The 24,570-nt window shown below is 36.8% G+C and overlaps 1 protein-coding gene across 3 annotated transcripts; it reads left to right on the forward strand.

The window, feature by feature from the left end:
• The first annotated feature begins 1,813 nt into the window (after positions 1-1,813).
• Positions 1,814-24,475, forward strand: LOC132126890 (metabotropic glutamate receptor 2-like). Of its 3 annotated transcripts, none has more exons than XM_059538487.1 (6): positions 1,814-2,449; positions 7,340-7,920; positions 17,617-18,454; positions 18,765-19,828; positions 23,265-23,445; positions 23,546-24,475. In XM_059538487.1, the coding sequence occupies exons 2-6, from the start codon at positions 7,453-7,455 to the stop codon at positions 23,617-23,619; spliced, it is 2,625 nt and encodes an 874-aa protein (XP_059394470.1). In that variant the 5' UTR covers positions 1,814-2,449; positions 7,340-7,452; the 3' UTR covers positions 23,620-24,475. The 3 variants fall into 3 exon arrangements, with proteins under 3 accessions (XP_059394470.1, XP_059394471.1, XP_059394472.1); XM_059538488.1 differs by having other exon boundaries at positions 1,814-2,233; XM_059538489.1 differs by lacking the exon at positions 1,814-2,449 and adding an exon at positions 17,215-17,326 and having other exon boundaries at positions 7,782-7,920.
• Positions 24,476-24,570: the final 95 nt, after the last annotated feature.

The raw sequence follows: 24,570 nt of genomic DNA on the forward strand, positions 1-24,570 counted from the left end.
TGCACAGATGAATGGCCACATCATTAAAAGCCCTTTCATAAGAGTTTGGGTTCGAATCAACCCTGCGAATCAAATCCTGCAAGTGGGCTGCATTTCCTTCGCTTTGGCTGAAATATAAATGTGTAATTAGGCTTCTGTGTTTGATATACTGCTGGACTGCAGAGGTTGGAAATACAAGGCTTGAATTCTTGCATCTTGTGTTGTTACTAAAAAGAAAACTAGATCACTAATGTACTTTTGCACAATACTTTTACTGTGATTATTTTTGTATACTTTGACCAAGTTTAAAAAATAACATTTTTGGTCCGGTTATTCCTTTAAATCTAAATTTCAGACTTCTAACTTATTATTTGTCGATTTATTTATGAGTGCTTTATAATTAATAAAAGATTTTGTCTTTACACAGTTGCTTCAAAGAAAACAATTAACATAGGCAAAACTGTGCAATATAAGTTAAATATTATCTTATTATTTGAGCATTACTGAAAGCTAAATTTGTTCAGGGTGTTAAAAGGGTTCTCTTGTTGTTGTTGACTCTTTGCAAAGTTTGAATAGTCATAATCGCTTCAAATGCCCAAGTGAAAAAGGTGCACTTCCAGAATGTACATCAAGTGCTTTATTTCCATGCAATACTTTTGAACTTAATGTACTAAAAATGAATGAATGAATCTTAAGAACATCTATTACTGATCTGGTACTATTTTGAGACACCATGAATATGAACTAAAAGGTGCTTTTAACATATCTCTGTATTTAAAACATTTATGTAGTTACCACTTGTAGTACACTTGAGTGTACTATGAAAGATGGGCTCGCAAGTGGTTAAATAAATATATATATATTTTTTTAATACAGAGAAAGTAAGTTAAAAGCATAAGATTAAAAAGCATAAGAGTACTAAAGAATAACCTTTAGTATATTAAATACAAAATTAGTGAGTGAAAATAGAGCAGTTTAAGTATCTTAGGCCTATTATGGAAGTGCACTTTTTTCGCGTAGGTGTAGTTTTAAAATCCTTAAAACGTTTATTATAAGCAACATTAGCATAGTTTAATATTATTTCTCACTAGGTGAACATGTCTTAATTGAACTATTTTTGTTACCTGTATCTTTTTGGTAAGCTCTGATAAAAATGTATTTATTGGCATAAAGTCATGGCACAATAAATTTCATTTTTTATCACTGCCGCCAGCAGGCCAGATTGCGCATTGCAACCAAAAATGTTTTTGCGATACGATTTTATATTTTGAGGCAAGCCCAAATTTGTTGTCAGGGGTCACGACGTGGTGATAAACGCACTTTTGCGCTTTTTCTGATATTTTTGATATGATTTTTTTGACGAATAAAGCGTCAAAATATATAAGTATATAATAAGTATATAGTAAATACATTTTTGTATTACACTTCTAAAAAAAATAGAGTGGATTTACGTGAAACAGTGTACCTTTTTAAAGAGTTTTATTGCATTTTAAATAATATTACTGCATATTACATGCATATCTCGGCGTTAATTCAGTAAATATTTACAACTGCACAGTGAAATTCCGAAACCCGTTTATCGATCAAGCTACTTAAGTTAAAGTAGCCTACCAACAATGTACAACACAGAACAAAATGTTTTCCCATTAGGCTACTTATTTATTTGGATAAATAATTTCAAGCGTAAAAAACGTTTGTGACTCCACCCATCTTTACAGATAACAGCGAGATATGAGAGAGAGAGAGAGAGAGAGAGAGAGAGAGAGAGAGAGAGAGAGAGAGAGAGATTGGCTGGGGGGGGGGGGGGGGGGGGATTACACGAAGGGAGCGCAGTGGTAGCTGTTTCACCCGAACCTCACGAAAGCATGTAGCTCGAACCTTGAACACCAACAACCATTACTTAAAATTAAAAGATCAAATCGTAACAGAGGGACCCATTATTTGTTACTGAGGCGCTACATCTGGTTAATATTGTTCAATAACAACCTCTCAAGTTTCAGTAAAAGACATTGGAAAGTCGTGACTGGGAGAACCGGGCCGTGGATCCGTGGAGATTTAGTTAGAGTTTATTAAACCTCTCACGATGGCAGGTGTGTGGACTGAATTCTTGCGCTCCCACAAAACCCCGAGACTGAGGAGAATGCAGCGAACTGGCCATTAAGTGGAAATAGGTGGGCTGAAGAGAGTGTTTGTGGTGCACGTCGCTTTTAATGAGAACACATTCATCATTTCGAGTGAATTCCAGAGTGCACAGGTAAGATCTTCCTCCTCCTCCCCTTCGTCACCCCCTGCGCTTCATCAGGTCTTTGTTTCAGCACCAAGGACAGATCCAAACACATCAAACACCTGCATCTGTGGTGACTTCATGAATGGAAGCTGATTTCTCACTAACTTCAAAGCAAAATCACATTTGCATCCTTCAAACAAGTTGCAAGAGGTGTTGAATTTCTGCCAAGTCAATTCTTCACTGGTAAGTAACATTTTTATTTACGCGCCACATGTCCTATTTGCGCACACTTTGGTTAATTTCTTAATCATTTGCATGGCAGACTTATTATATTAGCGAGCAATTTATTGCATGCAACAAAAAAGTCAGAGTGCCGGGAAATTGCCTTATCGCGCGCGTGCACGGATGCTTTGGCATTTCTTGAGCACAAACCTGTCGTGTGATAGAATACAAACAGGGCAGGCTTGCTTTTGAATGTCAATGAGATGTTGCTCCTTTGTTGACTATAAATGCACTTGATATAAGAGAGCAAAAAAAACGGCAATCTGACATGCTCAACTCTCTGATGAATTTATGTTGCCTCCGATAGACACATTACAAAGAAAGGCAGGATCAGTTCATTATGAGAAATAAGGGAACACGGTTTGTATTATGCAGACAGTCACTTCTTTATATATATATATATATATATAGTCTTTAAAATAGCATATTTAGTAATTAAATAATCGTAATTTAATCTAATAATTAAAAGAAAAAGAAAACTTTTTTAATTACTAATGCAAATTTGTTCCGTAAACCCAGGTTTCAGAAAGATGTGGACACATGTGGAAGTTGAAACCATCCACCAGAAGCATTTTCAGGCTTTTCAGACTTGTTGACACATTCCTTAAGATTGCTGTAACGAAATGCATTTATGTAAAGCAAATATTCAAACTGTTTATGAACTGTTTATGACCAAATCATTATAAGCATACCACCTTAAAGAACAACAAAGCAATCGCAGTGACATTCTGTTGACACCAGATCAAGCCAGAGAGAAATAACACTCCATGAGTCTCCATGAATAAGTATATTCAGAAAAATATGAATAGCACAGTCCTTGTCTTTGAACACCTTTCACAATCTGTGAAATGTGAACAATTTTCCTGTCGAGGGGGAAACTTCTTGCAAAACTTAACACCCTTGTTCTGTTCATCTGCTGACACTTTGAATCTGAATAGTGTAAAGCATCCATAGCAACCTATAGAGCAGAGCTGATTGGACGTGCTGAGATAAACATCTCATAGTTAATTTGCTCCATGTCTGTGAATGCTTTCGTCCTTGGCAACCTTACCAAGCCATTCAACTGGTCTGGCTGCACTCCAGAAGTTATCAATGAAACCAAAGCGGGTCCTATAAAAAGGAAATCTGTCTTGAATTGTACGAGAGAGTGTGTGGGAATAATATTATAGAAATGTAATATTTTTACACTGATATATGTCACAGATATTAAATCACTCAGTTTAAACTTATCAGCAGTCAAGCTGATGGTGAGCCCAGACTGGTAAAATCCCATCTGGTCTCTAAGTGTACACATAAATGCTGCTAACACTAGAGAATCAAGGGAACTAATTCTCCCACATGCTCTGAATTCCAGAATTATTACGTGCTTTCCTTGTTTACTTGGGCATTTATCTATGGATTTCATGGTCAAAATAACCTGGGGTTAGAGACTGGATCCGTGTGGTGTGCTACTCTATCAGACTACACTGCAAAAAACACAACGAAATTATGCTCATTAATCATAATTATGACGCTGTAACCTGATGTGATCATTAATATTATTATGTTAAACTAAGTTGATATCATCATCAGATTTGAGCTACTGTATGAATCAGATTTCTTGGACTTGATGACAATCTGCTAATTTTTTTAATCCTTGGTTTCTCCTTATGCTGCCTAATTGAATTACCTAAAATAAAATCAAAGCAGCATTATTTGTTTTATGTAACCATCATGTTGTGTTCCGGTGATTTTGACCTGGAGATGATTTCCTTTTTTAATGAAAATTCCAGTTAATTTTATTGCATTTTATCGCTTACAGAAGGCAAAAACTTCCCAAAATATATATTTTTAATTATTATAATTTTTCAGGGATTTTTTTCTCCACCTTTTTAAAAATTTACCAGCCTACAAAAATACATAAATCATGTATAAATTTCTTGTTATGCTATATTATTGGATTCAGTATTTTCATGAACTTGTTTCCTTTCAGTTGGCACCAGTTACATTTTTCTTTATGGATCTGATTGGTCATAGGCCTCAGTGATCATATGCACATACATTTTTGAATAAATATTGCAAAAAATATTTTATTTAAAAACTGAGGTGCATTAACTCAGGTATATGCTGTATGGTCAGTTCCAAAAAGAAATGCATAAATGTGCTAACTGAAAGCATAAAGAGATTGAATCCAAGATTTAGTGATAATGTGCAATTTACAAGCAATTTTTAAAAGGTTGGTTATTTTTGACCATGAACAAGCAATTAGTTAAAGGATTTTGAGCACAACACAAGAGTTAGGCTAAATCATTTTGATCGCTTGTCATTTTGCTCATGCTTTCCTTCTTCTGCGATTTATAGTGCACTGATTGGAGCGCTGTGCCCCTGGAGCAACCTTGGTTGAAGTACCTTATTCAAGAGCACAGTGATGGCTCCTCTCAATAACTCTTCAGTTAACAGTTTTCCCCTAAGTGTCAAACATGAAACATTGACATTACAACCTACAGCATATGTTAACATTTACATCTGAGCACACTGTGTGGTCTTAAACTTGTGTGAATGTTTATTATTCAAGTGTGACTGCTACTGTGTAACTGATGTACTAATGTCCAGACCTCAGTTCATTACCATGGACCGGTTCATTACCTTGACACTTTTCTCTTGTCCAGCGAACAGAGGGTGCCCGTTGCTTCCATCTGTTCCAGAGAAGAGGGAAAAGCTGTGATTAGTTTTTAATGTCATTTAAATGTTTTTGGAACATTTAGAAACCTGAGAACTATAATTATAACCCCTAATGTTTTGTTTGGGGACTGAGAGACACCAGCACTTTTTTAATAGCTGAAGAACAGTTGTACACTCTTGAAAAAAAAAGGTACAAAGCTGTCAATCGGGCGTTACCCTATGGCACAAATACTAAAATGTGTATCTTTGTGCATTATTTAAGCCTAAATGGTTTGTATTACTAAATTAAATGTACATATTAATACTTTAAAAGTACAAATGTGTACAGTCCCAGTTTTGTTCCTTTTGTACCTGAGTGTAAAACTGAGGTATCAGATTACCCCATGGCCATGAATTTTCATAAAACAACTTTGCCAAAAAAAAAAAAAAATCTTTAAAAATCTTTAATTTATAACAATAGACCAAGATTCAGTCTCAAATCAACTAGTCACTGGGTCACAGCTTATTGTAGTCTAAAAATATATATATATATATAGTCTTCATAGAAAATAGCATAATCATAAAAAATCTGTTTTGAAATATTTAGATATGCCCCACAACAAGGCTGCAAAGATTGCAAACTTCACTGAAAATGAATAGGAAAAAAACATCCCGAGATTGACAATAATAATAATGAAAAAACATGTATTTGAGTTTGAGTTAAGGTTAAGCATCTATTCATTGATCTTTTGTTAAAAATGTATTTACAAAAAAAAATTAAAAAAAGACAATAAAATCTTAATAAATAAAGAAAGAAAGCATTTCAAGCCCTCTTTTGTACCTTACAGGATGTTAATACTTAATGTTATCCAGTCCTGTCATTACAAATAATTAACTATATTGACTTGCTCTGATCCCTCAATTGAATTCACCTGTGATAACAGATATTGTATTAATTAGATCACATGTATACATCTTTATCACAGTGCATTGCCACCCCAGCCCACCCACTTGTTCTTATTTCCATGGTAACAGAAGTTAAGGAAGAGAAACCTAATAAACAAGATGTTGCCTCATTACGCCAGCAGGAAGGGTACAAGAGGGGAAACACCAGAAACATACATGCTTTATCTTAAATGAAATCGTGTATGCCATTTTTGAAAAGCTAGTGGTGTCCAGAGGTTCAGAGGAACTTCTCCGTCAAATTCAAATGATCATATTAGTCATTATATCTAAGGCAATAAAACGGTCAATGTTCAGTTTATATATACTGTTTTGCTATGCAATTTATACTTTATAACTTGCACTTATAAGATGGTTAACTTGCTACTAACTCGCAACTCAAATGGTAAAACTTCTAAAAAATGTAAAAGAAACATATGTTAGATTTTACAATTAGGTGCTGGCTAAGACAAGCAACAGTATTACCATTGCTCATCATTTTTCAAAACCTCTAACCCTAATTTGGCATGTAACTCATCCTGCACCATATGTGCTACAGACATAAACCATACCTCAAATAGTGCCGTTTGTTGAAGAGAGATGTTCTGTTAGTCTTCAAAGCAATCTGGTTCAGTATTTTCTTTTTATCTAAGGAATGATGAAACATAGACCATAGACTTACACTGAATCTGTGTCATAGTCCAGGACTACTGAGCAGCTAGTCAGAACTAAACATGTGCCATCTGAAAATGCATACTGTAAGTAAAACACATAATCTATGCAAGGGTGGAGTAGACAAGTAGTCTGGCATCTCTAAATAGATATAAAAAGCTCTATCAGTCTGTGTGAAATATAGTTGCGAAAGACTTTCCTATCAGCTGAAATTATTTATCGTTTCATCTTTTCATCCTCTTCCCTCAGGTTGTAAATTTTCATAACCTAAAAGATGATATCCATCACCTTTGACACCATGAGAAGATTACGTAGTCACTGGGAGTTATTGATGTATCTGAATTAATGAAGCTAGAAAACAGAGCCTCACCTCTGAAATGTTGAGTTCAATCAGGATGAATTACTATCTAGACATTCCCGCCTCCTCACTCCCACCACAAAACCTTTTGCAAATTAAATTTCTTATGTAATATGTGACTTCTGTTATCCAATGTATTAATCATAAAAAACAATGTTTTTTCATTTTCACAGTGTTTATTTGGCATTATGTCACTGAGAAAAGTCATTGAGTCAATGATATTCATATCTATTTTTCAGGTGCAGAAGATACCGAAATGCATCTACAGTCGACGGCAGACTTAGTGAACATCTCAACCAACTAAACCACCCAGGGTAGTTATAAGAGCTCTTCACCTCTCATAAACCCTGTCATGGCTGCTGTTACACCCATATTCCTGTTCCTGTTAATTCCTCTGGCCCAAACGAGCCCCAGGTACACCCCGCCTCTGGCCGGATCCAAGCGGGAGATCATCATGGATGGAGACCTGGTGATCGGAGGCCTGTTCCCTGTGCACGAGAAGGGTGAAGGGACAGAGGATTGCGGTAAGATAAACGAAGAGCGTGGGATCCAGAGGCTGGAGGCCATGTTGCTGGCACTGGACGAAATTAATCAGGACAACCGTATCCTGCCAGGCTTGAAGCTGGGAGCCCATATACTGGACACCTGCTCCAAAGACACGTATGCACTAGAGCAGTCGCTGGAGTTTGTGAGGGCTTCTCTCACAAAGGTGCATCAGCCAGGCTTCATCTGTCCAGACGGGTCAAATCCTGTGCCAGACGAACAGCCTCTGGCCATCTCTGGAGTGATTGGAGGATCATATAGTGATGTTTCTATACAGGTAAGGTAGACTATACAGCCATAGGCGGAACGTGTGAACATATGGGGACTTGGGGCAAAAATGCCTCTTAATAAAACAAAAAAATGCCCCTGCACAAACAAATATAATCTATTACGCCTGTTGCTAACAAAGTGAATATGAATAGTGTCAAATGCGGCATTAAATTAAGATCTTCTTATGTTGCGCCATATTTTATTTTAGCCGTTTTTACAGTGTTGCGCATCTTAACCAATCACACACAATTCTGTTGAGTTTAGGAATGCAATGTCAAAACAGAAGCGTTCAGCTTCCAGAAACCCCCAAATGCTCGTTCTCCAACATTGCATACTCCTGGATGACGCCTGTGTAGTGATAAAAATTTGAAAAAGGACAAAGTCAACAGTCATAAATGCCAGAATATAAAAGGAGCTATTTTATGCATTTAAATGTTTTCATTTTCACATATTTTCTAGTATAAGTGCACTGTGCTCACATTTATTTGTGCATTAAATTACAAATAAAAAATACATATCATCTTGTGTCTTATATGGTAATCTCGAATTGTAGAATATATTTTAGAACATGCATTTGAGAGACGTTCTTGTGTGCTGTGTACATGCAGTTTGCAGTTTTAATCACCTATTTGGTGATTTCATGACTTAGCTGACGACAGAACAAGGTATGTATCCTATGCTCAAAGTTTCTTGAGCACAGTAAAACGGCTGATGGGACAGGGAAGTGTGTTTTACTGACAAATAGTCGAACAATATCTCATCAGACAGCAGTTCACAGTTGTTCTACTGAAGCTCATTTGGCTGCTGTAGCTTTCCCGCCTTCATTTGACTCACGCCTGACACTGAAGTGAAGCTCAAGTGCACGTCTGAAAATTCCCCCGTTTTATGTGGCCATAGCCTTAAGAGATTCGGCGGTTCCGCATCTAAATAAATGCATTTCTTGTCAAGAAAAAAATTGACAAAAACTGCAGTTTTGAGTGGGGTGGCCGCCCTGTTAATACACACACACACACACACACATATATACATATAGATATATATATTATGGTTTTAGTTTTAGTAAACAATAATAACCCTGGACCTAGGTAAATCTCATGTCACATTTCACACCAAAAGCTAAGAAATTATATTTTGCTTGAAGAAAATGCCTGTTTTAGAACTATTGAAATGTTTTTGCATTGCATTTTCATCACAATTAAGCATTCAATCTTATTGCCATAATGCAAAAACAATGATATATATTATTTAAACTGTAAAGTACTAGGCTCATGAATATTAATTAGGTGAATTAACAATCCCTCAGTAGTTAAAAGGCAGGATAAGTGGCCACAAGCAATGGTAGATTACTGCTTTTGCATATGTTCAATGCACTACCAAAGCAAACAGAGACTTCTGATTGTTGGTTTTAAAATCGTCGTTTTATGCAACTGGCTGCAACTTTGTTTTTGCACAGTGGAACGACTCTTACAGCATAACTTGAAAAAAAAAGTTGTTTTTTATCACTACACCACTGCAAAATATGTTGTTTAGCTTACTGTCAGAATAAGCTCAGACTATCATTAATACAGTTTCCCAACTTCTCAAATGTTTGTTTGCATTCTCACAAATGAAATACGACTAGAAAGAGTTATCATAGCAGTAAGCATATCATAAAAAGGAAGTACTTCTGATCACGTCTCTTTTAGTTACATTACACCCAACTCCTCCCTATCAAACTGAAGCAACATATATATCCACCCCTATCTCTGTCAGCACAATAGCTTCCTCTGTGCAGCCTGACCTCCTCCTGAGTGAAGCGCCCAGAGACTGTGAATCTACAGCTTGTTAATTATGGTTCTCTGCCGTGATTAGCATGAGATGACTGAGTGATAATTGCCCTATGCTCATGCTTTATACAGTAGAAATCGTGGCTTAATTGTTACATCAATTGTGCTGGAACTTACGTTGCTAACTGCAGTACACATATCTAAGCCCGGCTTCATACATTTTCTTTGATAAAAGTGTTCTAGATAAAAGAGTTCAATAATATAAGAACATATTGAGTGTTCAGAACTTAAAAAGAACATGCGCTGCCAGTGTTGTTATTATTAAGGAGACAATTCACTCAAAAAAATAAAATTTTGTCATCATTTATTAACCTTCTTCATGTTGTTTCAAACTTGTTTGAAAAGATTTTGAAGAATGTTGGTATCCAAATCTTGACGGTACTGGCTTGTTTAGTATGGAAAAATTACTAAGTAACTATCGTAAAAAAAAATCTTCTCTTGTGTTTAGCAGAAGAAAGTCTGTAAATGACTTTACATTTTTGGGTTAACTATCCCTTCAACTAAAATGAATGCTTTTTTTAATTAAAAACAAAATAAACAATTGAACTAACGCTGAAATAAAACAAATTTGAATATTAGCTGAAAACGTCAACTTTAAAATGATCAAATTAAAAATTATTACATTTATTAAAATTACTAAAACCAAAACTAAAATACAATTTTTTAAACACTTTACAATAACGTCTCACTTGTTAACATTAGTTGATGCATTAATTAACATACAATTAACAAAATATTTCTACAGCATTTACCAATCTTTGTTAATGTTTGCTAATAAAAATGGTCATGTTCATGTTAGTTCACAATACATTAATGCTAACAGATCAGATTTTACATTTAATCATGTATTAGTACATTTTTAACTTAATATTAACTAAGATTATTAAGTGCTATGTATTGTTCATGTTAATGTCAACAAATGAAACCTTATTGTAATGTTACCTTAAATTTTAAATGTAAAAAAAAAAACAGAATAAAAATGATTGATGCGCATAAACTAAAACATAACTACTGTACACACATTGATATGAGGTCAAATTTTTTTCTCCGTGTTAAAAATTTTGAAAACAATATTTTATTTAATTATTTTCCCCCAATTTTTTTTTTTTTACTGTGTTTTGGCCAGTTGTTAATGAAAAAACGCTCAGTTATGATATTTACGTAAGGACAGAACAGTTGCAATATTGAAGGGTTTAAAACTGTCCATTCTTGTGCTACCAACAGCAATTCAGCCTTGCCATGATGTCATATCCTGTGACCCCCTTAAGTGGTTAAACACATGGCAATATTGACACAAGTGATCCTCACAGAAAAACTAGAAATAGATAATTTAATCCTAGGATAAAATAACCTTTTGTCGGTTAACATAAGCATAACAAATACAGTAACAAAATGTACACAATTATGCACAAAATATATTGTGTCACAGCCAGTGACAGCAATTGAAGGTCTCAGAGCAGCCCTTCCAAGAGTGCTGGCCAACAGGGCCCTGACAAGGCCTGCCAAAGCCCAAGCCACCTGTCCAGCACTGGATTGAAAGAGCTTCGAGGGGTCTTCAGGCAGCCTGGAGCTCGTTCGGCCCAGTGGCAAATGAGAGGCGCTCTTGGCAGGGAACCCAAACACAAACATGACACGACAGAACATGAATATAAAGGAGATAGCGCACACAGCAGCACATGTCCTCACTGGTTTTCTCACACCTGTTTTTTACCCATTGCCATCTGGATTGTGAGATGGAATCAGGGCTCACATATTACCATTCATTGGTTGATGGTACAAAGCTTAATGTGTGTTTGGGTAATGGTGGCGGGAGGCAGAGCTATATCGAGTGCTGGAGTGGGTGGTGGTGATGAGATTGGCAGACTATCCTGCTTATTATCTGAGTGACAGATCCCTACACAGGGAATAAACAAAATCGTCATGGCTTCACAACTAATTCTCGATAGCTTAATTATCTTGTGGTTAAATTCACATTCATGATGCACATCATGTCAAGCAAACTGGAAAACGTGGCCTGAATTGGTTTCATTATTTAGATATTAAAAGAATAGCTTATCCAAAAATTACATTCTGTCATTATTTAATCACCTTCACGTCATTCCAAACCAATCTGAATTTCTTTACGGATTAATAAAAAGAAAATTTCTTTAGGATAATTTCAGATGTCAAGCTCCAAAATGACAATAAAAGCATCATAAAAGTGTCACAAAAGTAATCTATATGGCTCATGCACAATATTAATAAGTCGTATGATTTGATGTGATGGAAGAAACAAACCATTTCAAAACTTCTTCAGTGTCAAAATGAAACTTGAAAACGAAGCACAAACGCATGAAAACACATGAAAAAATTGTTGAAATAGATCATTTATTAAATTCAATTTACAAATGTGACTCTGGAGCACAAAACCAGTCATAAGTAGCACGTGTATATTTGTAGCAATAGCCAAAAATACACTGTATTGGTCAAAATTATCAATATTTCTTTTATGCAAAAAATCATTAGGATATTAAGTAAATATCATGTTCCATGAAGATATTTTGTATATTTCCTACCGTAAATATATCAAAACTTAATTTTGGATTAGTAATATGCATTGCTAAGGACTTCATTTAGACAACTTCAAAAGCAATTTTCTCAATATTTCGATTTTTTTGCACCTTCAGATTCCAGATTTTCAAATAATTGTATCTCGGACAAATATTGTCCGATCCTGTACCATACATCAATGGAAAGCTTTTTTATTGATGTGATGTGTGTATTGAGTGATGTGTAAATCTCAATTTAAAAAAAATTAGCCCTTATGACTGGTTTTGTGGTCCATGGTCACAAATAAATGTTAAATACTACTTTTCCTTGCTATCACACAAATATGTCATTAAAAATGTCTACAAACTTCAGATAAAGATCAGGTACCGTGAGTCAACTGAAATAGTGGCAAAGCATTCAAATTTCAAAATACTTTAAAACAGTTATAACATACGAAGCAGATCATCAAGGAATAACGCCTTCAATTCTGATCACACAGTGCTATCATATGTCTTCAGGAAGGACGTGTCTTTTTTGAAGCTTGAAAAATCCAGGCTCCATTGTTGTAAATACATGGTTGTTAGAAAGTAAAGTTCAGAACGACAAGGGTGAATAAATTATTTTCATGAGTAAACTTACAATCGCACTAATTAAAAGGGCAGAAAACAGTGTGTTGATATTTTTTGTGCATGTGAGACATTTGGAGGTTTGGCACATATTGAGTTATGCATCCGATAATGCCAACCAATCAATAGCCACCATGCGCCTTTCATCTCGCACATTTTCTCTCCCCCACAAGGTGACGGAATATATTATCATATTTCTCGAACAAAAAGGGTGTGTGTGAGCACAGAATTATAAATAACAATGACGTGCATCAAAATATATGACAAAATGGTATCCTTTGTAGAATTAGCTGTGTTGTTAGATGATTTTATGCTTGCGAGTCTCTGTTTGTAAGTGTTTCTGTATTAACCACACATTGTGCTGTCTTCAGAGTAGGTGTGTGCGTGTCTCGAGGTCACTCATATGGAGATCTCTGCTGTGGTCTAAGACAATGAAAATGTTAATAGGTTGTAACTGCATGTGGTGTTCTTGGGATGCCAAAACAACTGACAGATACCGCTTATAATTAATGCCATATAAATGCCAAATCATTTGCATTTACACATAATTAATGACAATTAGAATTTATTATAATTTGCACTCACTGAAACAAACCAATTTCAGACCACAGTGCATACCGTGTTTATTTGTTTGTCATATTTAGTCATTTGCAGTTCTCTAGCTCCTACCGTAGAGTAAAGACGCCGCTCGGCTGTGTGGCACTTGGTGGAGAAGTGTCCTGGGAAAAAGCAGATGGTGTTGTGTTTGTAGTAGTCTAAGCTTGAAAAGGGGCTTTGCAGTCACAGAGCATCATTTGACCCGGTTTAGCCTTTCATTTGGATGTGCAGCTCACATTCAGGACAGGGTCAGACACTTATTCATTCTTTTGCCAGCCGCAAGAACAGACGCAGCTTTGTTTTTGACCAGTCTTCCGCTACCATTTTGAATAAGCTGGGAATTGTTCAAAGATGGGATTATGCTCCGTTTAATATGTTAAACTTAAGAATTACATCTCAGGAACAACTGAATTACAAAAATGTGAGTGTTATTTGCATATGGAAAACTTGTTCTTTTATATGGCTATCTGTACCAGCAATGCATGTCTGAAGCCCAAACATTTATGAAAACACTTTTGACAAACCTGAAAGTGTTGAAATAGATCATTTATTAAATGCAATCTACAAATGTGACCCTGGAGCACGAAACCATTCTTTAGTCGCTGGGGTATATTTGTAGCAATAGCCAAACAAACTTTGTTTGGGTCAAACTATTGATTTTTCTTTTATTGCTAAAATCATAAGGACATTAAGTAAAGATCATGATATATTCCTACTGTAAATATGTCAAAACTAATTTTTTTTATTAGTAATATGCATTGCTAATAACTTAATTTGGACAACTAAATTTGATTTTTTATTTCTTAATTTAAATTTTTTTTTTTTTTTTTTGCACCCTCAGATCCCAGATTTTCTAATAGTTGTATCTCGGCCAAATATTGTCTGATTCCTAATAAACCATACATCAATGAAAAGATTTCATATAAATCTTAGTTTCAAGAAATGTACCCTTACAGCTGGTTTTGTGATCCAGGGTCACATATTACAAACAAAAAACAGCAAGTGACACATTGAATTAAATATGAAACTTTGAAGTAGAAAGACTGAAATTGTATATTCTTTTAAATCATACTTCAATAATCTTTTCTTTTACAGTGTACATGGTTGCTTAGGCATTGTTAGATGATTGCTAGGGTGTTCTGGGCCACGTTACAATGTTGCATACTGGCTCGATAGTCTGGTTTGTAGATATGACTCGGGATCTTTCCTTTTAGCTTTAGTCTGACTGAAACTGAACTTTCATAATACACTTTCAGTAGCGATGACAATGTCACGTATTGCTGCTTTTTGGGATCTCTCTAGAGCATTAACTTTATGCCATTATGATTTGCAGAAAAACCTACAAAGCAGTTCCTGCTTAGAATGGGAAATGCAGCAAGTCTATAGCTCCATGTTTCACTGTCTGGGTTGGGCAGCAGCATTCGCATTAGACTCAACTCCAATCCTTCAGGGGTGTTCTGGCAATTTCTGCTTCCTGAAAAAAAATAAAAATAATAATGAATGAATGTGTTGATAGGTAACTGGAATATCAACATCTACTGAAGCTTCTGAAGCCGAGAAGCAGTGGCCAGTGATGCCTAAGAGGTATTGATGGAGGCATCAGATTTTCCAGACAGCTCACATATTAACAACACCGTTTTTATTTTATTTTATTAAAAAAATTTTTTTACTTTTCTAATGAGTGGGTTATGTGTCAATTTCTTAGAAATTTAAATGTCAGGGGAAATGTTTACTCCATTTCCAGTTTTCACGTATTTTCTCACTTTTGTTTATGATTATCATGAACAATGTCAGATTTAGCAGAGGTGAGATGCCAAACTAGCGATCCTCCTCTGTGGAGAATTGCACTTGTCTAAGTGAATCAGATTTTCTCAGTTCCACCTCTTCCAGACTGTCTGCTCTCCCTCAGACTTGAATGAGTTCTTTAAATGTGTTTTTGTCAGAAACTGACATGTGAGTGCATCACCAATCAGCTCTAAATGTCTGTAAGTCGAAACTACAACCCATTTATTTTGTTGACTGACATTTAATCATGCTTTCTACTTTATTAGCACAAAACAGTCATATAAGTCAAATATTGCTCCTCAGATTTTTGTTCTCAGAACGAGAGAACTATTTTATGGATCTGTTATTGCTATAGGTCAATAGTCTCATTTGGGTCTATGTTTATTTCTCCTTAGGGATTTTAGAGGAAACATAACTTAAACAATATTAAGAACTCATTCACATGAGCTATTAAAGATCAACCTACAAGTAATAAAAGTTTCCTCTGTATAATAATGGGAAAATTCAACCACATACAAATTTTCTAGAGTGTGTTTCTTAAAGGCAGCTACAAATAACTTGACTAGGTTCATCTAAGAGACTGGCATTTAAAAGCTTAAATCTAAATTGTTGAATGAATATGAATGAAATGTAAATAGCTGGTAACAACTATGCTGAAAGCTTCTTCAGACGTCTGAAACACCTACATGTGTTGATGTGAATTTAGACACGAATTTCAGTCATTATACACATAAGTCCCTGGAGTTTGTGCTATCATCATAATTTGCAGTGTGAGAAGATTCTCAGACTAATCATTTGAACTCAGCCATTGACTGCAAGAAAACAGAAGAAAATGCAAATGAGAAAATATGTCCTGTTATCCTCTTGTGATAATACCTTGTTCATTAACAATACAATACATCTGTGACTGCTTCAAACAAGACATTCTTACATAGTAAAAACAGACCATTTTCTCTTTCCTGTGACAAAATTTTAAGTAAAAAAAAAAAATTGCATCCATATTAGATTTTGAAGGTGTGTCATGTCCTGAGGGAAACTTGCACCGTGTCTAACATTATCATTTTGTCCGCTAGCACAGTTATCTAGCTTGATCAGAATCAGGTCTGTCTAAGTCCCATGAAACTATGGCCTGAAACGATAGGCTCGGATGAGGGAGATAGGAAAACAGTGCAGAGGTATAAAAAAAACAAAAAAAACAAAAAAAAAAAAAAAAAAACCTTTTGTGTGTGTATATATATATATATATATATATATATATATATATATATATATATATATATATATATATATATATATATATAAAAATAAATACATTTATAAACTGTATTTTTCCCCTCACATTCAAAATAATGTTATGGGACATCTTACACTTATCAAAGGGCATCTGTGGGTCACTCACTCACTGGGGAAATTGGGTTTGTAATTTATGTTATGAACTATGTGGCTGAAAGGGGAAAACAGACTTATTTCTGTGACAAAAAGGAACATATTCTGAAAACAGTTGCACCACGTTTGCTTTATGTATTTAAGTAAAAAAAAAACCTACAACCTGGAATCCCTCATGCTCAATGCACTGCAATAGTACTGATTTGACTTTTAACATTCATTACTTTGTATTTAGAAACCCAGTGCCAGGTATCTGGGGCAATTAAAGGGATAGTTCACCCAAGAATGAAAATTATGTCATTAATAACTCACTCTCTTGTCGTCGCAAACTTGTAAGACCTTCGTTCATCTTTTGAACACAAATTACATTGTTGTTTTTTAAAAAAAAATAAAAATTGTGAAAAAAGTTGTGTTGAATAAAGTCATTATTTTTGTTTCTTTGCACACAAAAAGTATTCTCGCTAGCTGAATAACACTACAGTTGAACCACTAATGTCACATGGATTATTTTAATGATGTTCTTTCTATGTTTCTGTGCCTTGATCGTGGTAGTTGCCTTGCTGTCTATGGAGGGTCTGAGGGCACATTCTTGGATTTCATCAGTAATATCTAAATTTGTGTTCTGAAGATGACGAAGGTCTTACTGGTTTGGAACAACATGAGAGTGAGTAATTAATGACAGAATTTTAATTCTTGGGTGAACTGTCCCTTTAACATTGCACTATTGATAAACACAGAGAGCTGGCAATGAACAGAAATATAAAAAAGTTAAAATGTTATACAGTTTACATTGTTAATAGATGCTGAAAAAATTGATATATGCATAATTAATTTAATGAAACAACTGCCAAAGCTAAAAAAAAATTCAATCTCAGGTCAATGCAAAGTGTGGTAAAATGGTTGGTTAAAATTGCGTTATACAAGTATTACTGCTTTTTTTATTATTCTTTGCAGGTGGCAAACCTTCTTAGACTCTTCCAGATTCCACAGATAAGCTATGCTTCCACGAGTGCCAAGCTCAGTGACAAATCCCGTTATGATTATTTTGCCCGAACTGTCCCACCAGACTTCTATCAAGCTAAAGCCATTGCTGAGATCCTACGGTACTTCAACTGGACCTACATTTCCACTGTAGCCTCAGAGGGAGACTACGGTGAGACAGGAATTGATGCTTTTCAACAAGAAGCCAGAGTACGCCAAATCTGCATCGCAACTTCAGTAAAGGTCAGCCGTTCAGTAAACCGAGGAAATTACGAAAATGTAATTCGCTCACTCCAGCAAAAAGCCAATGCCAAAGTGGTGATCCTCTTCACCCGAAGTGAAGATGCACGGGAACTGCTCGCTGCCGCGGCTAAGATGAATGCTACCTTCATTTGGGTGGCCAGTGACGGCTGGGGAGCCCAGGAAAGCGTAGTCCATGGCAGTGAGAAGGCTGCTAACGGGGCTTTCACCATTGAGCTTGCCTCTTACTCAATCAGGGAGTTTGAGGACTATTTTACCAAGCTAACACCAGAGCTGAACACACGGAACCCATGGTTTAGGGAATTCTGGGAGCACAGGTTCGGCTGCCGTCTACATGAACATGGCTGTGCCAGTCATAGCCTGAGGGATGGGTCATTTAAGCCAGAATCAAAGATCATGTTTGTGGTGAATGCAGTCTATGCAATGGCCTATGCCCTACACAACATGCGGCAAGCCATGTGCCCCAATACCACAAAGGCTTGCGATGCCATGAAGCCAGGCAATGGGAAGAGATTTTACCGGGAGTTTATTCTCAAGACTAAGTTTGATGGTGAGTAGACTTAACGACCAATTGAGATAATTTCTTGTAATATTTCTTGCGATAGAGCATACCTTCCCAAGTGAAGAAGCTCTTGAATTATCTACCTAAAATTAGATTTAACAAATTGTAGAGTCTCAATGCACTGATACTTCATTTGCCACTCATGTTGTTGTCTCCCACTGAAAGTATCAGATATTATTACATTTACAGACATGAAACATTCTTTATCAAGTTATCAAAGCTCTAATTTAAAGTCGCGCACACTCTATAGCTTTCAGCCGCTACATAATGTACTGTAATGTCTTTAAACGTTTCTCAGCCCCTTTCAGACCTGCTGACACTGAGAATGTGGTCCGGTTTACATCATTAGGCGACAGCCTGGGTCGCTATAACATTTTTCACTACCGCCAAGAGGAAAACAAGTTTGTCTACAGGAAGGTAGGGTACTGGGCACAAGGCTTGGTGCTCAATACCAGTCTGGTACCTTGGTCTGGTGGAGTAGTTCCCACATCCCAGTGTAGTGATCCATGCCAACCCAATGAAGCTAAAAGCATGCAGCCTGGGGACGTGTGTTGTTGGATTTGCATTCCATGCCAACCCCACCAATATCTCCTAGACGAGTTTACCTGTATGGACTGTGGATTTGGAGAATGGCCCCTTGCTAACCTGACAGGGTGCTATGAGCTTCCAGAGGAGTATATCCACTGGTCAGATGCATGGGCAGTAGGACCCGTCACTATCGCTTGTCTGGGGATGCTGTGCACACTTGCGGTGGCTGGGGTTTTCTTGCGAAACAATGACACACCGGTGGTAAAAGCTAGCGGTCGAGAACTTTCATACATCCTGCTGTTGGGTGTGCTCCTGTGTTATGGCATGACCTTCATTTACATTGCCAAACCTTCTGCGTTTGTGTGCGCCCTGCGACGTCTTGGCCTTGGCACCTCCTTTGCTGTTTGCTACTCAGCTTTGCTGACAAAGACCAACAGGATTGCTCGAATCTTTGGAGGGGCAAGGGACAGTGCCCAACGACCACGCTTCATCAGCCCTGCCTCTCAAGTAGCAATTTGTGCCGCACTGATCTCCGCACAACTGTTGGTTGCTCTTATCTGGCTGCTGGTTGAGGCACCAGGGGTGAGGAAAGAGGTGGGTCCAGATCGGAGAGATGTGGTGACTCTAAAATGTAACAGCCTGGACTCGAGCATGCTGGTGTCCCTCACCTACAACTGCATCCTAATCATCCTCTGCACCTTCTATGCCTTCAAGACTAGGAAGTGTCCAGAGAATTTCAACGAGGCCAAGTTCATTGGTTTCACCATGTACACCACCTGCATCATCTGGCTGGCCTTTCAGCCCATCTTCTACGTCACTGCCAGTGACTTCAGAGTAAGTAGAAGAAAAGGTAGAAACAAGTTAGAAGGTATATGCTAGTCTATTGTAGTGATATCTATTTCAGTGGTTCCCAACCCCACTCCTGGACCCAATATTTAGTTTATTCTCAAGAAATTATACGTTAAATCAGGCTTGTTGATTAGGAATGCTACCTTCTTTCAAAATTTAGCACAGATTTGCCCTGACACATCTGTTTAGAAGTTTCTAGTAATCCCAAAGACCTTGATACTTCAGGTGTTAAATATGGTTGGAGCTGAATTTAGCAAGAAGTAGCCCTCCAGGAGCAAGATTGGACACCACTGGATTAATAACACATTATGGCAGAGTCCTTCAATTCTTTTTCTGGAGGTCCATGGTCTTGCAGAATTTAGCTCCAACCTTAATCAGACGCATCTGAATGTAATTTTCAAATAATTCTGAAGTCCTTATTTAGCTTGTTCTGTTGTGTTTGATTAGGGATGAAACCACACTCTGCAGGATAGTGGACCTCAAAGAGCAGATCTAAGCAGTGCCTACATTAGGGAGACAGTGTGCAGTGTCGGGGGTATTCCAGGACAAGGAGTGGGAAACACTGAACTATTTTATGTAGACAAGCTTCTAAGGGGCAAATAAGGTCAATGTATCTCAAATATTTTTTAATGTTTGTATGCAGTTACAAGCTATAAAATGGACCAGACTTTATTCCAGTAGATAAAGGTCTGGCTACATGACTTTACTGTGATTATTTATACTTGAGAGATACAAATCTCTGCACACTTATCTAAATGTATATCTACGGTTTTCTTGTGAATTGTAACAAAAAGCAAAACATGAAATAGTAGTAATAAGTAGGTTTATCAGACTATGCAGTGAATACTCAACTACTAAAGGGCAAAAAGCCTTGATCATCTTTAAGGAGATAACGATAATGCTAAAAATACTAATTATAAAAAACACTAAAATATGGGTGGTTCTATGATTTTGCTTACTCAGAAAACAGAAACAGTTGACAGACATTTTAAAACATATATTTTTAAGACTCTGTCTTCTCATATAACTTGAGTCAGTTTAGTCTTGAAGTTTTTTCCCCAAGTCGTGACACCAAACATGAGATTACTTTTAGAGCTGGCCTCTGGCTCTTTTAACCAGACAAACTCACTGTGCCAGCTCAAACACAGCACAGGAATGTGAATGTCTAGTTGATATAGAAACACAATCTGAGGGGTGAGGGCTGTGTGTCACATGTTATAAGGAGACTCTCATCGCTGTGGGGTGAGAGATGTCAGAGCTCAGTTAGTGACACGGTAAACACAGTCATCAAGAATGCCCCCTGGCCGAGAGTGGCAGTCCCTGCACTCCAACAGCAAATAATTTTACAACACAGTCACACTATGCACAAAGAGTTATATCCAAATCAGTTTGGTGCTGTCAACATCACTCCTGGAGTGCTATATAGTGTCAGTCAGTTAACCTTTAGAGTGAAAAGAGATGGGTCCAAGAGGTTAAAGGTCAGGAAACAGATTTAAAAGATTTATTTCACCACCTTTGAAACATAATCGGTGACTTTTTGGATTGGGATGTTCTCTATCTGAATAAACTAGAAGCACTGCTCCTGGGGACGCCACTGTCTGCAAAATTTGCAACCTACTTCAACACACCTGCCTGTGTTTTCAACTAATGCTGAAGGCTTTGATTAGCTAGTTCAGGTGTTTTATCAGGGTTAGAGATTTGCAGGATTTTGTAGGACAGTGGGTTTCCAACAACAGGGTTGTTCCAAAAGCAGGAGCCCTGCTTTGCACATTTTTGGCACTTTTCCACCGCATGGTACAGCATTGGTAAGTTTCACTTTGAGGGGAGGGTGAAAAAAAAGTACCTGGTACTTTTCTAAGTACCACCTTGGTTGAGGTTTCAAGTGAACCGTACCGTTTCCAAAACATGACATGTAAACTCTGGTGATCATGTATTGACTGGAGATAATAATCAATACCTGCATCACTGAACTTGTGACACAAACACAAGAGAACTGCTAGATTTAAATCAGCACAGACAGCAAAGTATCGAAAGCAACGGTATTGAACGAATGTACCTTTTTTTTAACAACCAAAAAGTTTTGTTGTCTGTTGTGGAAGTACAGACGTTCCTCTCGTTGATAGCAGAGAAGTGGATCTAGCGAGAGCTTGATGGGATGACGCGGAATAAAAAAAGTGTGAATGTGAATAACCCCGCCCACTCTGAAGCGATACTAAACTGCAGTGGAAACGCAAACCAAGCAGAGTCGTACCACGCCATGGAAAAGCGCCATTTGTCTTCCTTATCTGACATACTCTGATAAGGGAGTTCATAGAGCTCTCGCTTAACAATCTGATGATCTGAATCATGAGGGTTAAATAAGGGAGACATAAAAAATGTGCAGACTAGGGAACCCAAGGACCAGGATTCGGAACCACTACTCAGGAGTAAACATCAAGGAAAAACAATTGACCCTTTGCAGGGAAATTGGTTGACAGGTGATCTGATCAATCATAATGATGAATCCACCACTTTGTCCGACAAACAAATCAGACAGGAGAGTAGATGAACATCAGTGGCCTTAAACTTGACAAATAGTGTGTACTAACATATTTCTGTGGTTGAAATAAAATACCTTTTGATGTTCATTCACGTTTATTTTGTGCTTTAAGTGAATTTGAGAAGACGATCGTGCCACTACAGCAATCTGTCATAGCACATTAAAAAGCCACAAAACTATTTAGTTTTTATTAGCTAGTGGGGGGTGGGTGTCTTTGCGAAGGGTAAATTGCTGTCTAATTTGAAGGCTGTGCTCTCCGAAGGTCACATTTATCAGCCACATTCATCACTGAGGCTGTCAAGTAGCCATTACATTTCAAAGTGAGAAAGAAATTATAATAGTATAATACGTCACAAAAGAAATGAGTCAATTTTATGATGGTGATTTCTTTTGAAATGAGACATCCTTAATGACGTATGCTGACATATGTGACCTCTAGAAGGTGCAGACTTCAACATGAAAGTCTGTGGAAGCCTGTTTTTTCCCTTATAAAAGGAATTTCTGACTTTAGTGCTTACAATTGAAATTTTGGGTCATTATTTGGACATAATACTATGATAGTTACCATATTTTTGGACATGTCTCTAGGTATATCCATGGCATTTTTTAAGAACCAGTGTAAATACAATGGAACACGAATTTGTACCATGGTATAATGGAGATCCAAAGTAAACAATGGTAAAAATCAATACAAAATGGAGTTAAATCAAAAACAGGTCATATTTCACCTCAATTCTTCTAAAAATAGGTTTCATTCTGTTTATGCAAAAATATTAATTTGGTGAAATTTGACCAAGGTTGTTTTACTGCTGATTGACATTAAGTATTCAGTAAAAGACACACTCATCTAAACATGTTTAAAACCTCTTCACCCTGATACAGGTGCAGACCACTACCATGTGCATCTCTGTCAGTTTGAGCGGCTCTGTGGTCCTCGGCTGCCTCTTTGCTCCCAAAATCCACATTATCCTTTTCCAGCCTCAGAAGAATGTGACTAGTCTGAGGGCCAAAGACAAGCGATTCTCCACAGCAGTTACCGCACAGAGCTCCACCTACTCACAAGGTAGCCACATTCCCTCCTAAAACTTGAGCCAGGGTTTACCGGTCATTTCCTTGATTTGCCTTTCTCTGATCAACAATTTAAAACCAAACAATTTCCACAGCTTCGGCCTCTACTATAGTGCCAACCGTGTGTAACGGGCGAGAGGTGGTGGACTCTACGACATCCTCATTGTGAAGATGAATTTAAGCAAGATGGGCCCAATTTTTCGATCTCATCAACAAAATCATGGGTTGAATGCAATTTCTTAGACTTTTCCTCATTCTAATCGAGTACTTGCAGTCAATCGCAGTTTGATCTGAAATCTAAAAAAAAAAAAGATGATCCTGCGGTCACCTCGGTCTCAAACAAGCATGTTTTTGTCTTTCAATTACACAAAGATTTTCCTTATGATCAAAAGTTTGGGAAGAACAAGGACCATTGTAAATGTGATTATAAATTCATGTGCGTGTCTAGTAAATTTAAAGCCACTTGACACAGGAATGGAAGCTATTTTGAGAAAACATGATGCTGAAACTAGACTTGTGTGTCCCTGATTTATGTACACTACAAACGATATTGACTAGTCTTAAGTAACGTTAACAGTAGACTTTGAGTTCTCAGTCTTTATAAATGCATTTTGTTGGAATTCAATGAGTTGTTGTTGGGGAAAGCATGATATTCGAATGTTTAAGTCTCGTGATTTAGTGAAACCACAGGACCTTTGGCACCAATGAGACTTGCACAAAATATATAAAAAAAAATGTATGTACCCCAGGGTATGTGATTTTAGATTTGGAGAGGAGTTTGTCATCCTTTTAGTGTTGTGGTAAAAAGTCTCATGTTTGGTCCTCATGGAATAGTTTAGTTGTCATTGCAAGATGGAAAAAACTAAGTATATTCTGTATTTCCCTTTTTTGAACTTGCATTAATTTCTTAGTGGTTAGTTTTGAAAAAAAGTAGGTAATGATACAAATGTTTTAATGTGAACTTTGGTGAATCGTTCTGTGTTATACTTGTAATATATGTAAATAAATTATTTCTACAAAAATAACTGAAGTCTTCATTTGGCTCACAGATTAATCAAATGCCTTTCATTTAAGTTCAATTTGAGTTTGTATATAGAGCTCTGGACATAATGAGCAGCGA

This window comes from Carassius carassius, chromosome 44 (genome assembly GCF_963082965.1).
Source record: "Carassius carassius chromosome 44, fCarCar2.1, whole genome shotgun sequence".
Taxonomy (NCBI): Eukaryota; Metazoa; Chordata; class Actinopteri; order Cypriniformes; family Cyprinidae; genus Carassius; species Carassius carassius.

What these genes read in the sequence shown, in the direction of transcription:
- LOC132126890 (XM_059538487.1), top strand. Translation starts at nt 7,453, where the DNA reads ATGGCTGCTGTTACACCCATATTCCTGTTCCTGTTAATTCCTCTGGCC. An exon ending in ATAGTGATGTTTCTATACAG is followed by an intron (nt 7,921 to 17,616) that starts GTAAGGTAGACT and finishes TATTCTTTGCAG; the next exon opens with GTGGCAAACCTTCTTAGACT. An exon ending in GAGCTCCACCTACTCACAAG is followed by an intron (nt 23,446 to 23,545) that starts GTAGCCACATTC and finishes CAATTTCCACAG; the next exon opens with CTTCGGCCTCTACTATAGTG.